The sequence below is a fragment of the Capra hircus genome, unplaced genomic scaffold, assembly GCF_001704415.2.
Source record: "Capra hircus breed San Clemente unplaced genomic scaffold, ASM170441v1, whole genome shotgun sequence".
NCBI classification, from domain to species: domain Eukaryota; kingdom Metazoa; phylum Chordata; class Mammalia; order Artiodactyla; family Bovidae; genus Capra; species Capra hircus.
In genome coordinates, this window is record NW_017189629.1 from 38524 (window position 1) to 56182 (window position 17659).

At 34.8% G+C, this 17659-nt stretch overlaps 1 protein-coding gene across 5 annotated transcripts in view; it reads left to right on the forward strand.

Annotated features, from left to right (window-relative positions):
- USP9X (ubiquitin specific peptidase 9, X-linked) overlaps positions 1–17659 on the forward strand; it is a 117456-nt gene that overhangs the window by 29538 nt on the left and 70259 nt on the right. For all 5 annotated transcript variants that reach the window (XM_018044571.1, XM_018044570.1, XM_013976575.2 and 2 more), the window contains exons 2-9: positions 4179–4432; positions 8440–8585; positions 10217–10296; positions 11839–11951; positions 13134–13352; positions 15592–15707; positions 15907–16158; positions 16231–16369. In XM_018044571.1, coding sequence (XP_017900060.1) covers positions 4337–4432; positions 8440–8585; positions 10217–10296; positions 11839–11951; positions 13134–13352; positions 15592–15707; positions 15907–16158; positions 16231–16369 — 1161 coding nt within the window. In that variant the 5' untranslated portion in view covers positions 4179–4336. The remainder of the gene's footprint in view (positions 1–4178; positions 4433–8439; positions 8586–10216; positions 10297–11838; positions 11952–13133; positions 13353–15591; positions 15708–15906; positions 16159–16230; positions 16370–17659) is intronic.

The following is a 17659-nucleotide window of genomic DNA, read 5'->3' on the forward strand; positions in this document are numbered from 1 at the left end:
AGAAATGTGGAGAAGATGATTGAGTTCTGTGGTCTGAGAGAAAGGTGTTTTATTTGGGGAGAGGTCTCAGACTGCTGCCTTTTCCATTTACCTTAGTGTTATTTTGTTGAAAAGGAGAGTCCCTTAGTTATCCACAGAATGCTTTTATCTAGAATAATTTGTCCTCTGACTTTTTGCCAGATATTTTTGATTTATCTATAGATGGAGGGTTGCTGCTGCTGCTGCTAAGCCGCTTCAGTTGTGTCCGACTCTGTGCGACCCCATAGACGGCAGCCCACCAGGCTCCCCCGTCCCTGGGATTCTCCAGGCAAGAACACTGGAGTGGGTTGCCATTTCCTTCTCCAATGCATGAAAGTGAAAAGTGAAAGGGAAGTCACTGAGTTGTGTCCAACTCTGGTAGGACTGCAGCCTACCAGGCTTCTCCATCCATGGGATTTTCCAGGCAAGAATACTGGAGTGGGGTACCATTGCCTTCTCCAAGATGGAGAGTTACTGAGATGCATATGGATGGAACAATGTTGAGCATAAACAAACAACATGAGAATATAATTTTAAGATGTTTTAAGTTAATGTCCTAATGTTAAAGGAGTACAAAGCAAGAGAGCCATTTAATATATATATATATAAAATATATTAATGTGGGAAAAATATATAACCGATTTTAACCATTATTAAGAATATAGTTCAGTGGCATTGAGTGCATTAACATTGTGTAGCCATCACCACCAACCATCTCCACAACTTTTCATTCTCCCAAACTGCAACTCTGTACCTCTTGATCAATAATTGCCCATCACCCCACTTTTCCAACCCCTGGTAACCACCTTTCTACTTTCCTTCTCTGAGTGTAGTTACCTCATATAAGTGGAGTCATGGACTGATTGCCCCTTTGTGGCTGATTTGTTTCATTTAGCATTACGTCCTCTAGGTACATCCAGGTCAGAATTTTCTTCCTTGTTAATGCTAAATACTATTCCATTGTGTGTGTAGACCAAATGTTTATCCATTCACCCTTGGGTTTGCTTCCTGGAAATACCTTTTGAAGAGTGATGGCATTGGTTTAGTGGACAAAGTAATAAAATTCACTTTAGAGTTATTAACTTATCTGTTTTGTTAAAGTCACTTCTTAGAGTCATGGTTTTCTAGTTTACAGGAAAATACCACATTCTATGTAAACTGTAAGGATGTACCTTAAAAACACCATTTTAATTTTGTTGTGCCTCAGGATTTATTTCCCCCTTCCCAACTTGCCCTACATTTGGGAATAAAAAATAGATTTCTTCCCACCCCCCCAAGATTGTGACTACTCACTTTCAGAAGGAGGTGTTTATTTGGGGGCAAGGGGATACCATATGATGCTAGAAGGGGAAAATGGGGAAACAGTGTCAGATTTCATTTTCTTGGGTTCCAGAATCAATTTGGATGGTGACTGCAGCCACAAAATTAAAAGACGCTTGCTCCTTGGAAGAATAGCAATGACAAATCTAGACAGTATATTAAAAAGCAGAGACATCACTTAGCTGGCAAAAGTACATATAGTCAAAGCTATGGTTTTTCCAGTAGTCATGTATGTATATGAGAGTTGGACCATAAAGAAGGCTGAGTGCCAAAGAATTGACACTTTCGAACTGTGGTGCTGGAGAAGACTCTAGAGAGTCCCTTGAACTACAAGGAGATCAAACCAGTCAATCCTAAACGAAATAACCCTGAATATTCATTGGAAGGACTGAAGCTGAAGCTCCAGTACATCAGCTATCTTTTGCAAAGAGCCAGCTCATTGGAAAAGACCCTGATGCTGGGGAAAATTGAGGACAAGAGGAGAATGGGGCAACATAATGAGATGGTTGGATGGCATCACTGACTCAATGGACATGAGTTTGAGCAAACTCAGGGAGATAGTGAAGGACAGAGAAGCCTGGTTCGCTTCAGTTCATGGGATCACAGAGTTGGACATGGCTTAGCAACTGAACAACAACCCATATGGTACTAAGGAATCCATCTCCCACTCTTTTGTGAACATTAGCGTTCTCTTCAAGACCCCGTCCCCCAAGTTTTCCATCAGTTCCTGACCTAGAGTCAGCTGTTAAGTGGATGTTTTCACTGTTGTTTCAGCGTCAAAACGTGTACTTGTCACTGATGTGACTACTATCTACTTACTATTCTCTCCCCTCCACTTTGAAAAGAAGTGGAAAGAAAATCGAAGTTCAGGATTGTAAAAGCCAAGGAACCTCAGGTTCAGGAACGGACGTGGGAGTAGTGGCAGCCAGTTGTGGCTAATTCTGAGAAGACAACAGACAGGGTGAACAGCAACAGTCATTTGACTATCAGCTGTCAATTAGTAGAGCATTGATCAGTGAACCAGACCTTCTTCCCCCTCCAAAGTACATATTTATTAAGATTTGCATGTAATTTGGGGGGAGTTAATCCTCAAACCTGTCCATAGACCTCAGCTGAGGTCTAAGACCCACTGGCTTAAAACAGTCTTGATAGCTTAGACACAACTGGATGATGAAAGAGAGAATGGAAGAAAGGAAGGGGGAAGCAGAGGCCTTCTTTTTAAGATTTGGGGGGAAAGGGAAGGACGGAAGTTGGTGAATTTTCATTTTGGTAATGAAGATTGAAGCACATTTATAGGCTAAGAGACATCCAGGAAAAGATTGAGGGGGTGACAATTGAGATATCGTTCATTGGGGATCATGAGTAATGGGACCAAAAGGAAGAGATTGGAGCAGGGTTGAAGTAGAGAAGATTGAAGGTGAATCAGGTAGTTGATGTTTTGTGTATTAAGAAAAAGAATAGTTAAACAATTTGCCAGCCAACCCAAAATGGCTGAAGAAAATGATAGGTGGGTTTTTTTTAATTGTCTACTTCACATGAAACTTTTTTGTAATGTAGGTTGTATAAACATGGAAAGCAAAAGTGAGAGAGAGACTTCAACCGTGTTACCTTTTGTTTTTCCACTTTACGTATTAAAGGTTTTCCCGTTTTTAGCCTCACCAGTCCATGGGGTCGCGAAGAGTCAGACACGACTGAGCGACTTCACTTTTACTTTTCATTTTCACGCATTGGAGAAGGAAATGGCAACCCACTCCAGTGTTCTTGCCTGGAGAATCCCCGGGACAGAGGAGCCTGGTGGGCTGCCGTCTACGGGGTTGCACAGAGTCGGACACGACTGAAGCGACTTAGCAGCAGCAGCAGCAGTCCTCGATACTATCAGTCTTAAACTTTAAGTTTGAGGCAAACATGGAGTAAATGGAAATGTGGTTTCCTTAAAACTAAATACCTGTAAATCAATCAGTTGAGGTTCTCATTCTTGTGGCATATTAGAATCAGTTATGGGGGAGATATTTTTAAAAGTACTGATGCCTAGGCTTAACTCCAAAATACTGTAATTTATTCATTCTGAAGAGGGGTTTGGACATCAGTGTTTTTAAAAGCACCTTGGATGATTTTACTCTGCAGCCAAGAATACAGAATTGAGGGTTTGGTGGTCTTCCTCTATACACCTTTGCTGCTCAGGTAGCAAAGAAGAATTCCGTTGTTTAAACAGTTTGGGTCTGGAGCCCTGCCATGGCTCTAGGGGTGCCTGGGGCCAAAACCTCCCCAAAAGGGAAAAGTCAAGGTCATTTGACAAAACAGGTTGTAGTGGAGGAGTAGGATACAGTTTGAACCCTCTCCAAAGAAAACGTCCCCCAAAGTTTTGAAGTTTCTGTTAAAACCACTTGTACCTTTGTTTAGAAACCATTTTAATATCCATGTACCAGTGATAAATGTTAGTTGTACAGTTCTTCCTGAAATATTTTTAATAATCAGATTTTATTACTTGGTTTATATCTTAAATACGTTTGTGAAATTGTGTATATTCAAGGCATTAGCAAATTGAAGACAGTTTTTGCCACTCCATAATTGAATCAAAATAACAGCCAAATAAATAACCTTGATAGGAAGAAACTGAAATATTATGAGGCTGTATTTGTATGTTTTCTTGATGTAACTACTGATGTACTATTATCAGTTTATTTAAATATAGTATTAATGAAACTAACTTTTCACTTTGTCCTCTCTTTTACATAGCCACCATCTCCTGACTAGATTCACTGGTAATATTAAATTTGAACAATTCCTTAATGTTTTTTTATGTCTAAAACAAATGTGCTTTTTTTTTCTTTTACTTGTAGGTTATGCAATGGTCTCTGCAAGATGGTTTATTCTTGAATTGGAGCTTTTTAAGACTGACAAATGCTGGTACTTCATCTTCTATAAGTGGACTATAATTTCTTTTTTCAAGACAACTACATAAGCAGACAAAATTGCAAAGATCTGCCCTGTGTCGAGTATGACAGCCACGACTCGTGGCTCTCCAGTAGGAGGGAATGACAGCCAGGGCCAGGCTCCTGATGGACAGTCTCAGCCCGCCCTCCAACAGAATCAGGTAGGAAGTTTAAGATACTAGTTAAAGTTACGTTGGTGTATCTGTTACAGGTACAGATATCCCATGTTCTAAATAACTAAATATCCCATGTTCTGAATAATTAGGAGTATGTTCTGAATAATTTTTGAACCATAAAGCTGTTACTAAGAAAAATAAACATGTCTTACACAGTAACAAGAATCTCAAATGCTGTATAGGTGGTGATGCTTGGGTATGTAGCCCCTTTTTTCCCTCTGGTGTCTTATTCTATTAGTAATCATTAAAGTTAAGCCCTTTGTCAGTTCCAGAGCAAAGCATTAAATCATTTGATGTAGCCTGTGGTGAGAGTATGGACTCGAGTCATGTTGCTTGTGCTCACATTTTAGCTTTGCACCATGCGATGCTAGCTTTATGACTCTGGGTAAATTATATGACCTTTTAAACCTTAGTTTTCCTGCTGTAAAAAGATAACGATACTGTACTTCATGGGATCATTAAGAGCATCAAATTAAATAATATTTTCTAAGAGCTTAAAATAGATTTGGGTATCAAGATTTTATGCTGACCTCAAAACTCAAAGGGTAATATTCTTTTTCTGTTCTCTGGATGAATTTGTGTAAGATTTCAGTTATTTTTGCATTAATAATTTCACCAAGAAAATCAAAACAATCTGCCTGGGGCTGTATTTGTGGAAAGGATATAACTGCAGATCCAACTTTTTTTTTTAATAGGGGGATTTTCTGACTGTGTGTGTGTGTGACTTTTGGTAATGTGTTTTCTCAAGGAATTTGTCCACTGCATCTAGATTGTCAAATGTATTGAAGCAAGACTGTTTATAATATCCTTTTTTATCTTTTTAATGTCTTAGGATCTGTGGTAACATCTCCTTTTTCATCCCTGATCCTGCTGATTTGTGTTCTCTCTCCTGATTACCCTTTCCTAAAGAAAGGATTTATCAATTTCATCAAACCTTCCCTCAAACCAATTTTTGGCTTTAACTCTCTCCCCCCTTCCTACTTGTATGCTTTTAACCCTTATTTCGTGTTCCCTTTTACTTCTTTTGAATTTGATTTGCCGTTCTTTTTTCTCACTTCTTGAAATGGGAGTTTAAAGAATTAGTTTTCAGCTTTCTATTGTACATACTTTTATACCAGGAAATAGTAAATTGAATAAGACAAACATTAAAACTTGTAATGCAGCTCAGACAGCAGTTAGAGGTGAATTTGTCACGGCGGGGCATGCACGTGAATCACAAACTTGCTTACAGTTGGTGCATGTTTATGTAGAATTCTGTATGGGTAAGTTTTAGGCAAAGGTTATTGTAGAGGACTTACATCTGTCATTTGAGGGTACGTTTTTATTGTCTAGCTATTATAGGTTATTCTCTCTACTTACAAGTATGATAGGAAAGAGTTGACGTGTGTGCGCTCGCCCATGTGCATCCTCCTCTTTCCCTCCCTCCTTCCCCCACTTTCATCCTCTCCCTCTGTCATTTTAGAGACATGAGCAAGTCAGGTTTTAATAAATGTCAACTTTATTCCTTTTCCTCTCCAGTTCCCACTTTTAGGACATGTAATACTTAAGTATATGGTCACAGGTCTTGGACAGAGCTAAGTCTTTCCTATGTCATAAATTTGTTAGCCAGTACTCATGTTTCTTTAAACATAGTCAGTTTGTGGTAGATGCCAGAGATTTATATTTTTAAACCAGGAGCTTGTAGTTGGAAATCCAGTGTCTTTTGCCCTCTCTTTTCTGTTTCATACCTGCACCGTGCACAGACTCCTAAATCATTCACCAGTGTTTGTGGTTTGCATGGCTTTAAGTAGAAATTAAATCTCTAATCTTACTCTTATCTTAAGGTGTACTAAGAGCTCTTGGGTTTGTGATCTTCAACTTAATAATATGCATCTGCATTATGGCCTCTTCCTTTAAATAGCTCTTTACATTTTTGGAGATGATAATTTAAAAAGGAACAAACAAATTGCATTCTTTCCTTTTTTTTGGCCTCACGGCTTGTGGGATCTTAGTTCCCAGACCAGGGACTGAACCTGGGCCCTTGGCAGTGAGAGCATGGAGTCCTGACCACTGAATCGCCAGGGAATTCCCACAGATTATATTCATAACCGTCTGTAGTATCCCTTTTTCGCTTTCTTATTCTCTACTTTTTAATGTTAGGATTCTAGTTATTTCAAAAGGTTTGGCACTTAATGGACCTGGAAGAAGCAAACATAACACTAATCACTTCCCACATTATGGCTTACCTTGAATATATTTTTTTCATATGACATAAAGGGAATTTCTAAAATCAATCAGATTTTTCACTTGATATATAGTAATTTTTAGAAGGGTTCCCACAGGAGAGAATTTTAAGCTCTACTAAAGCTCAGTGATAAATGAAGCAGCCTTGGCAAAGGCCCTATGAGATGAACACTCTTGGGAGATGTTTATGGGAGGGTGCAGACTTTCTGGAATGGAATTTGGTAGTATATAGGTCAGCAGCCCTAAAAGAAGGAAATTTTACCATTGTTATACTAATTATATATAAGGAAAATTTTTATGTAAAAGATTTATATATAAAAGTATAATTTTATGTTAGCAGTAAAATTTGCAGAATGCTAAATATCCCTTAATTTTGTTTAATTGATTGAATGCTATGGCCATATGGCCATTAATCAGCTCTTTAAAAAAGATTGCTAGTGATGTGGGAAAATACTTAAATGGAAAAAGAAACAAACTTAAGCAAGTATAATCCTAATTTTAGTGAAAATTTATATGTATATATGGACAGGATTTGTGGGGGGTCACAGAACAAAAATTTCAGGAAATAATTGAAAATGTCTCTGGTGCTTATCTTTGGTGTATTATTATGGGTATCTTAATTGTTATTTTTATCTTTACAATTTCTGTGAGCATATCTATAATACATATATACCAGAGGAAATGGGGGAGGCTTTTTAAAAATTAATGAAGCAGACTTCCTAAGTTACATACTTAAAATGCAAATATTTCTGTTAGGCTTCTAAAACTTGAATTCTGTTCTGTAGTTTTTTTGCCTTGAAGCTAGCCCTTTAGCACCTGCATAGTGTTCATCATCTTAAGTAAAGATTTGCTGTTTTCTTACAAATTGGCTCTATGAGTTCATGTATAAGGTTTGTAACTAGAATATAGTATACGCCCCTGTCTTCAGTACAAGCATTTATATATGCATCTGTTCAGTAAGTGCTAACAAAATGATAAGGAATGGGGCCTTCTCTAAAAGGGCCATCAACCTACAGTGGGTAGAAAATTCCAAACACACACACACACAGAAATCAGCTTAAAATTTAGATTAGTTTCAATTAGAAAAATACCATCTGCTTTCAAAATTAATAAGGGTTGTAAAAGTTCATTCACTTAGTTGTAGAAATACTGTGCACAGCTAAAGTATGGAGGGGTGAAAAAAGAAGTACCAACAGTGAAGAGTAAAGTTGGCCTTATTAGTTGAAGATGAAGTGACTTGTTTAGAAACCACAATGAAGTTTTAATAATTGTTTGGATAGTAGTTTGAGACTAGGGGAACTATGGAATAAAAGTTATTTTTCCTCTTCAAAATGAAAAATAAAAGTTATAAGTCAGAGACTTTTTAATCTGTAAAATCTGTGCAATAATTTGTATCATGAAGGGCTCATATATGGGAAATGTAAGTGGAGAAGCAGTACACATTGTAGATAAAAACTCAGACTTTAGAATTAGACCTGGATTTAAATCCTGACCGCAGAACTGGAGCTGTGTGACCTTGGGCTAATTACGTGTTTTCTGAGGTTTTGTTTTTTTAATCTATTAAGTGGAAGAATACTTCCTTAGGCTGTTGAGGATTAAATGAAGTTATGTTGAAGTGTAGTAGCACAGAGACTGCAAAATACATCATAAACTTACAGTGATCATATCTTTAAAAATTTAAATTATTTCCCCCTAATCTGTTTTGGTGTTTGAATTATTAGATGTATGTTTGTTATAGAAACTTAAATCTGGAATATCTAATTTTTAAGACCTCATCGCCTGATTCTTCCAATGAAAATTCCCCGGCAACTCCTCCGGATGAACAAGGTCAAGGTGATGCCCCATCACAGCTTGAAGACGAGGAGCCTGCATTTCCACATACTGACCTGGCAAAGTTGGATGACATGATCAATAGGTGAGTTGATTTTGTCTTGTTTTTTGATGTATGTCATACACAGGAAAAACAAGATTTTCACCATAGTGATTAGTGCAAGAGTGGATAGGAATATCACAGTTAACCATGTTGCCTCTTTAAATACCCGTAACATCTTAGTCATTGCCAAGTACTTTGCAACCTGTGGTTCTTAATAGATTTAAAAATGAAAGGAAGTAACAGTGTCAATAAAGTGTTAAGATTAATGATGATCACTCTAGCTGGTGTATTACTGAAGTAGAACCATATGTGTGATTTCCCTTTTTTCTTATTGGTGAATGGGTTACTGGATGACTTGAATACTTTTTGCATGGCCCTGAGGTAAACCAGGTCATAAGGAGACTGAGTTCCTCAGAGCCTGCCCCTTGTCAACTGATTAGTTGGAGGCATTTAAGCAGCTCACCCATTTGTTTCTCCTGATCTTCATCTCACGGGAGTAGTTCAGAGTATACATTTTTTCATACTCATAATAACAAACATTCACGTCCACCCACCCACCCATCCCCATGCTTTATCTGGAATACGACTCAGAGAGTGAAAGTTTAAGCTTGTGTGTATGGGAAGGAAAATATTTAAAAAGCAGATAAGGGAAGAGTGTGTCAGGGGCCCTCCCCCCGCCCCCACAGGTCTGTGGTCTCACACCAGTACGTAAACTCAACAAGTGAGTCCTAGGGAGGTATGAAACATCCCCTCAAAAGAAAAGGAAAACACACACACTGATAGGGACTTACTTGCTTTACTGAATTTACTTTTTAAAAACATTCTGATTACATAACTAATATAATGTAAGTGCACGTTGTTAAACATAGATATATTATGTCAATAAGGTTCACTATAATTTCCTTGTTATGTACACACCTCCCAACCAAAACTTACCACTAGCAATAAGGTGTGCATTCTTCCAGGTTATCTTTGTGTTTATTATCATAAGTACTGCTTTCTCTACAAATAATGGAATTCTTACTATATTACTGAAATGTTCCTCATTTCTTTTATCTTAAATAATTTTCCTATTAATATATATTTAATTCATTATTTTTAGAGATATACTTGAAAGAACACATTAAATGTATATAATGAATTAGTCAAGCAAACAAACAATTGTATAAAGTTGTAATGTCCCTGACCATTCTCTTAGAGCAGAGATACAATAGCAAAAAGTTGTATTTTGCTATTCAGTTTTTGTCTGGTGGTTGCTCACTCAAGGACAGAATTGCATGGTAGCAAATCTGGGGAAGAGAAACATAAAATGATTGTTTTTTATGTAAATAAAAGCACTTTCGTATGAACTCTAACAATAGATATCCATTTAAGTGATATTTGATTATTATAGTAGTTTTATATCTTAAGTTATTAAAATAATTTATTCCCCCTTCTCTCATTGCTATATTTTTTTCTTGACAGTTCCTTAAAAATTTTTTTGTAGAGACAACAGATGACACTTAGTCAAACAAAGCAGACTAGTTTGCCAACTTTGTGGTTTTAATATTTTAGTGTCATTTTAATTCTAATATTTTCATGGTGAGGTAAGTAACTGTAATTAGTAACTCATTTATAGTGCCTCTTTCAGTGTTCAACCAATAAACACCTTTTTATATTATTAAAACTCTTAGGCCTCGATGGGTGGTTCCAGTTTTGCCAAAAGGGGAATTAGAAGTGCTTTTAGAAGCTGCTATTGACCTTAGTAAAAAAGGTAAGTTTAAATGGTATTAGGCTTTCCATATAATGTATCCTACTAGAAAATAGTTTGACTTCATGCCTGAATACTTTTTCTGTATATTCCTAGACAAGAACATTTAGCTAAGTTTTCTTGCTATGGCTTAAGATTAATACCTGGAGCAAGGGTTCATATCCTTAGGACAACCTTCAAGGATGTTTGTGAACTCTCTGAAGTTATACATGAAATTTGTATATATTCATGTTTAAACTGTCCAGCTTATGTGTTGATTATTTTTTAATACACAGAAAGGTTTGAATTTCCTCTAAAAGAAAAAAAGACTTGAAAGATGAAATACTGTGTTTTTTTGGTAATAACCCATTTTTTTAAAAAACTATGTTTTTATTCTTGTTAGATGTAAAAGCTTAATTTTGGAATTAATTTTTTTCAGTGATTGGTTCTTGAGGTGCAACTGAATTCTCTTTGCAAAGGGCTACTATTGTAATATCTACTTATTTTTAAGGCTTGGAGATTAAAGTAAACAGCAGTAACATTTTAGTTTCTGAAATTGGGTAGCCATGGATGTGTTCTAATTATCAGTTGAAATTAATTATTGTAAAAATTGTCTTTGGTACCTTGCTTAAGTCTGTCTAATTCCAAGCAAGGGTAAAATTTCCTTTGTCTTAATTACCTTTCTTCATTTAAAGAATGTGTCTTTACACCTTATTACTTATAAAACCAATCTAATGAGTTATGCAAATGCATTATCAGATTACCATCGTTTTCTACTACTCAAATTTCTTTTGTTCATTTATACATTTATTCATCAGTTCAGCAAATTTTTTGAAGACTTCTGTCCTAGGCATGTTTTAAGTCCTGATTGTACAGTGATAGGTAAAACACACAATGGTTATTTCATTTAATATCATTGACATTCACGGGACCTGCAGTCTCTACCCCTCCCACTCCCCTATATTTCTTTAGGGCTCATGGTTTATTTTAATTTTAGACAAGGTTCAGATTTTACAGTACTAGGTTTAAATGTCATGTCTTTTGTACAACCAAAATCAAATACTTTATATACAAATTGAATGGCTTTTCATTTTGTCCTGGAGAATTAAAGATTCTTTTGTGTTTGGGGACATGTAGCACTATTGCCTTTCTGAGATCAGATGGAATTAAAGACATAAAGAAACAGATGTTGAGCCAGTAAAAGAGACTAATAATGAAGATGAAAATTTATCTTTAATTGATGAAGCTCTTCTTTAGAATAATATAATAGTATTTGTCAAATGGATAATTTACAACCAAAATGAGATTTTAAAAATAGTTGAGAAACATCATTTTTTGTTTGTTTTAAAGTTTATTGTCAATAAAATACTGTAAATATTTAAATCTCTTTTCAATCTGTTACTCTTTTGACCTCTTAGATAATGCTATGAATTTTTTTCCGAAACTAGTCTGTAATTGTTAGCTGTTACTGAATGTTTTACAGTTACTACTTTTTATCATGTAATTGGACATTGTAAGAGAATCAGAAATAATTTGTTTACATTAATTTTTCTCTCCTTTTCTTAGGCCTTGATGTTAAAAGTGAAGCATGTCAGCGATTTTTTCGAGATGGGCTAACAATATCTTTCACGAAAATCCTTACAGACGAGGCAGTGAGTGGCTGGAAGTTTGAGATTCATGTGAGTCTTATTTTAAAATTTTGATTTATACAGTAATGATTTTTATATATATATATATATTTGGTTACATATTTGATCATTACTTGAATTAAAGGATTTTTTAAAATGAGAAATTTTATGATTTCTGTTGAAAGAAGCATGATCATTTAGAATGAGTGAGTTTTCAAGTTAGAAAACAATGGTTTATCTGTTCCCTTATTTCTCGAGTGCCTTGTCATTTTTGAGATACCACCATATTTCATTGAAAATATGACACGGTTGTGAAATGCACCAGTCACTCATTTTATGTACCACTAAGGAAGGAAAATGTCCAAGATGGGGAACCTATTATCTGGCACACAAAGGATCAATGCAGAGAAATAAACTTTACGTACAGAAAGAGACACCAAAGAAACCTGCGCATTTCAACTTTGGCACCTGGTGGAGGGGGAGAAAATCTCTTAAAATTTTAAACCACAAGCCAATATTCAGTAGTGGTCTCAGGTTCATATGATATTATATGATTATATGACACAATCAAATTCCAGAGATCTTAAAAAGTGGAAAAAAAAAAGTGCATTTTTAGATTGAAGTACCATAATTACTACAAGTCTCTGTTCCTTGTTTATTATAGGGAAATATGGTCACAAATTATGAGTTTTTGAGTATGAAATGGAAGCTTTGGGAGTAGTACCAGACTTTTGCATTGAGGCTTAGATAGCAAACCTACTCCATCTTGGATATTTAGTACATTGCTTAGATTTTAGAGTTGTTGCCTCTAGTTTAAAAATTGCAAGGAGAAAGCAGTGGTAATTTGCATCTTGTCTGGGGACACAGAGCAGTGCCTACTTCATTTTGTAAGCCATTGCAAATGGTTTTTGAAAGTAGATACTATATAATTTATAAAGTAAATGCTAATTGCTTTTTTAAATTTTATTTTTAATTGAACAATAATTGCTTTACAATATTGTGTTGGTTTCTGCCATAGGTACACATGTCCCCTCCCTCTTAAACCTCTCTCTCACCTTCCTAATTTCTTTTTTGATACATAAGTTTGATCCCAATATTAGTAAAGTTAAACATAACTCAAATGATCAGTATCAAACAACTGAAAGATAATTATTAAAATATAATCAAGATTGGAACATATTTTTGTTTGGAATGTCTTCATCTCATTAATTACCTTCTCCTTTTATATAACAGAGGTGTATTATCAATAATACTCATCGCCTGGTGGAGCTATGTGTGGCCAAGTTGTCCCAAGATTGGTTTCCACTTCTAGAACTTCTCTCCATGGCCTTAAATCCTCATTGCAAATTCCATATCTACAATGGTACACGTCCATGTGAATCCGTTTCCTCAAATGTTCAGTTGCCTGAAGACGAACTCTTCGCTCGTTCTCCAGACCCTCGATCACCAAAAGTGTGTTGATTTGTTGTTTTCAAAGTTAAATGTTATAGTTGTTCTGCTCTGCTACAAAACTTTAAATGATCTTAACCTCCTGGTAGCATGGGGTAGAGTTATTTCATATAGTTCTTAAAGGGATTTTGCATTGTTGTTGTTATTTTTTTAATTTAAAAATATTTTTGGCTTTCTCTGTGTAGTTAGTCCGATTGTCTTTTGCCCAGTCTCTTGGGAAATAGTCATAATTTGGGTTAGTGTGAAACAGAACATGTTTTTCCTTTTCAGTAAGGGTGGAGTAGAGCATTTCTTTGACTGAGGCCTGTCTAATGTGTCATAAAACAATAGAAAATACAAATGAAAGCAAAATAGCAAAGCTGACAAATATCAATTAAATATATTTAGTATAGAAAATGTAAGTCCTCCAGTGTAAATTTTCTATACCAGCATAAATAGTATGTCCATTTAAAAATAAATGCCTAACTATACTTACTCTAATAAATATTAAAGAGTTAACCATATACAGTTTTTAAATTTTAGAATTTAAGAAGACATTTTAAAATTTGACCTAATTATTTTTTTTAAACAGGAAAATTTGAACTTAAAATGTTTGGTTTATTCTGTTAAAAGTGGAAGTCATCAAGGTATATTGATTATATTGAGCTAAGATTTTCTGATTTTTCCCAAGATTCATATTGCCGCTTCAGGCTTGTTTTGAGTAAATCAGTATTTAAATAATGACAATCTCCAAAATATACCTGTATTTTTTTTTTAATTAATTTTTTGCTCTATAGTCAACAGTAATCTGCAAGAGTCTCAGAGGGGACAACTTGATTTAGGATGACTTAGCGTTGAAGATTATTTTATGTATCTTTCTTTGAAGCCTAGCTTTTCTTGAGTATTACTAGTTTTTGAGTATTCTAATTGCTTAAATGCACATTGCAACTAAAAACATATGAGATTAACTTTAGACTGATTTTTACTTTGTGCACATATATATAATATGCTATATATATTTAATAACTATTGAGTATATCAGCGTAATAGTCCCATTCCAGTTACTGGAGAAATAAAAATGCATTACATAATAAGTATGTACTTTCTTTGAACTGCTGAATGCCAGAAGGGAACTGGTGAATTAAACGCTCAGATATTTCATTGTTTTGATTTAGCCTTTTAAGGCCAAATAAAAAGGAAAATATTATCATGAACTTATATAGAAATATGGTAGTTGATTTATTTGAGAATTTAATTGATTTAGAGTCTCATAAAAATCATATCAAAACTGCCATAGTGTTTCTTTAAAGCATTATCTAATACTTGGCATTTTCCCCGTGTCCTGAACATTGTTTTTTGTTTTTAAATAGTTGTAGAAATGACTTTTGCTTAAGACCTAATATAGAAAGTGCCCCTTCCTCCCCAACCCCCCTTTGTTTTTCTTCCCTTAGGGACTTCCAAAATGTAGCTTTTTAGAAGGCAAGGAATAGAAAGCTGTTCTAGGTACATGAGTTTTTAAATAGACCTGATTCTTTTATCTATATAAGCTATTGACTTGTTTTTAATTTTACCTATAGGCATGCTTTTAACTACACAAACTGTTGCTTATCCCAGCTGCATTGTACTTGTAGTCTCTTAGGGAAGAGGTTGAAAGGTAATTCATACTATATTGCATTGTGGTACCTCTAACATGAGAACTGGGGGTATTCACAAGTCAGCACAAAGCATCAACCAGCATGTTCTAATTAGGAGCAACAAACAGAATACCAGGAATTCATTTTTAATGGATAGGTCACTCTTGGGCTTTAAGATTATTGTGTTTCAAGGGTATTTATGGTTATTCACAGCTACAACAAAAAATAAATTTCCAACAGTATCTTAGGTTACCAAATAATCTTTCTTTTTTTTTTTAAGTCTTTTTACCCTCTTAACTTTTTAAAAATAGACCTTCAGATAATAAAGTATTCTCATGATGGGATCTTTGAGATAGAAGCATGGCTTCTAATTCCAGTTCACCAGTTATATTGATACAAACAAACAGCTGTGCCCTAATGATCTAATTGTACTACCAATTATGCTTTTCTCTCATAGACAGGATTACTGTGAACAACATGCAATATTTTGTGTCTTTTTTTCAAAGATGGTTTTACATAATTATTTTCCTTTATTGCATTTCCTGTTTCCAGTGTGTTTAAGAAATTACTTCAGATAGCATTTTCCCTCCAAAAGTAGGAAGTTAACTTTTTTATTAACTGTGTTACAGGGTTGGCTAGTGGATCTTCTCAACAAATTTGGCACTTTAAATGGATTCCAGATTTTGCATGATCGTTTTATTAATGGATCAGCATTAAATGTTCAAATAATTGCAGCCCTTATTAAGTAAGTTATGTTTTAAAATGAAACTTCAGTGCATTCTAGACATTGCTACTTAATTGCTTAGTAAAAATTGAGTTTCCTTTTTCAAATATGGTTTCTTTAGCTGGTAACTTGGATTAAAAAAAAAAAATAGTCTGAGTTCAGTCCTAGTTGATTGTAAGAAATTGTATATTGAAAGAAATTTCTGTCTTTCTTGTTTCAGACCATTTGGACAATGCTATGAGTTTCTCACTCTTCATACGGTGAAAAAGTACTTTCTTCCAGTGATAGAAATGGTTCCACAGTTTTTAGAAAACTTAACTGATGAAGAACTGAAAAAAGAAGCAAAGAATGAAGCCAAAAATGATGCTCTTTCAATGATTATTAAATCTTTGAAAAATTTAGCTTCGAGAGTTCCAGGACAAGAAGAAACTGTAAAAAACTTAGAAATATTTAGGTTAAAAATGATACTTAGGTAAGATATTTACCTCTTGAAATAATTTATGTGAATTTTAGAATCATATTTAACACTTAATTTCTCTTATAGATTATTGCAAATTTCTTCCTTCAATGGAAAGATGAATGCACTTAATGAGGTTAATAAGGTGATATCTAGTGTATCATACTACACCCATCGGCACGGTAACCCTGAGGAGGAAGAATGGCTCACAGCTGAACGAATGGCAGTAAGTCCTTTGATTCTAATTTCATGAATAAGAATCTGTCTAAGGCAAAAACCATAGCTCTACTTAAAGTTAGTAATATTAGCATTTTAAAGAAAATTTTGCAATTGGGAGATGTTTGGATCAATTTGTAACTGAGAACTTTTTGTAAGTAACGTGGTTTATTATTTGGTCTTTTTGGTGATATATAATTATTTGATGATAATGGGTAGCTTAGCACATCTTTTATAAACTTACTGCTGAATGTAGGTGTTCTGAATTAATTAATAGCTGGGTGGGAGTTGAAATTGAGTAAAGAAAGGTGATTGGGTAGTATCTGGTACCTATTGAATGAAGTGACCTATTCATTTGATGAGTTCCACTTAAAGATTTTAAAATAGGAAATATAGTTACTGGAATAAGAAACACATGAGTTAATGTTTTATCATAAGTGTAAGGACTTCACTTAAGCACTTGCGTTTTTATTATTTTGATTTTGAAAGTTTAGGAAATTTTATTTACCATAGATGGCTTGCATACTTATAGTTTAGCTGTTAAAACTGGTCAACACTATGTCTAAAGCTTCTGTGGTTTGTCTGTATGATGTCACTTTACAAAGAATAAATTAAAGTGAAAACAACAACAACAAAAAAATGAATAAGAATGCCACTTAAATATTGGTTGCATAACCTCAGTATATACTGTCTGACAGTACTGAAGAGACATCTGTAAAAGAACTGTCCTTGACCTCAAGGAGGCCTCAGTTTAATAGGGAAGATAATGATTAGAATGTGATAAAAGGTATGGTATGTGGAGGATGCCTTGATATTGACCCTGTATTAGGGGGTCAGGTGGTTTGGGGTATGTTATTTGTCTGATCAGCTTGTTGGGGGGTCTAGCACAGAGCTACTCAGTGTGGTCTGAGGTCTCATTCTGGTCCTTGAGCTGCTACAAAGCCTAGATGAATACAGAAGATGGCATTAAGTGTTTAGGAACTTCTGTAGCAAATTGATATTGCCACATTTTCATTGTGTTCTTCAAAAATATATGCCTATAACAGATTCAAAGTAAAAATGGACCTTTACTAGCTCAGAAGTGTACTTCTTTCTCTAACATGTTTTGGGGCTATATAGTTTTTACTCTCATTAAGTTGAGTACTATAAAATCATACAGTGTGGGCTATTACTTTGTATTATATCATGAGTTAGTTTTCTTTTATTGGCTTAAATATTAAATAAATGCCTGTCAAGCAATATAGCGTAGTGTTCAGACTTAGGAAGCCTACAGCCTTGATTCAGTTTCTGGTTCCAACGC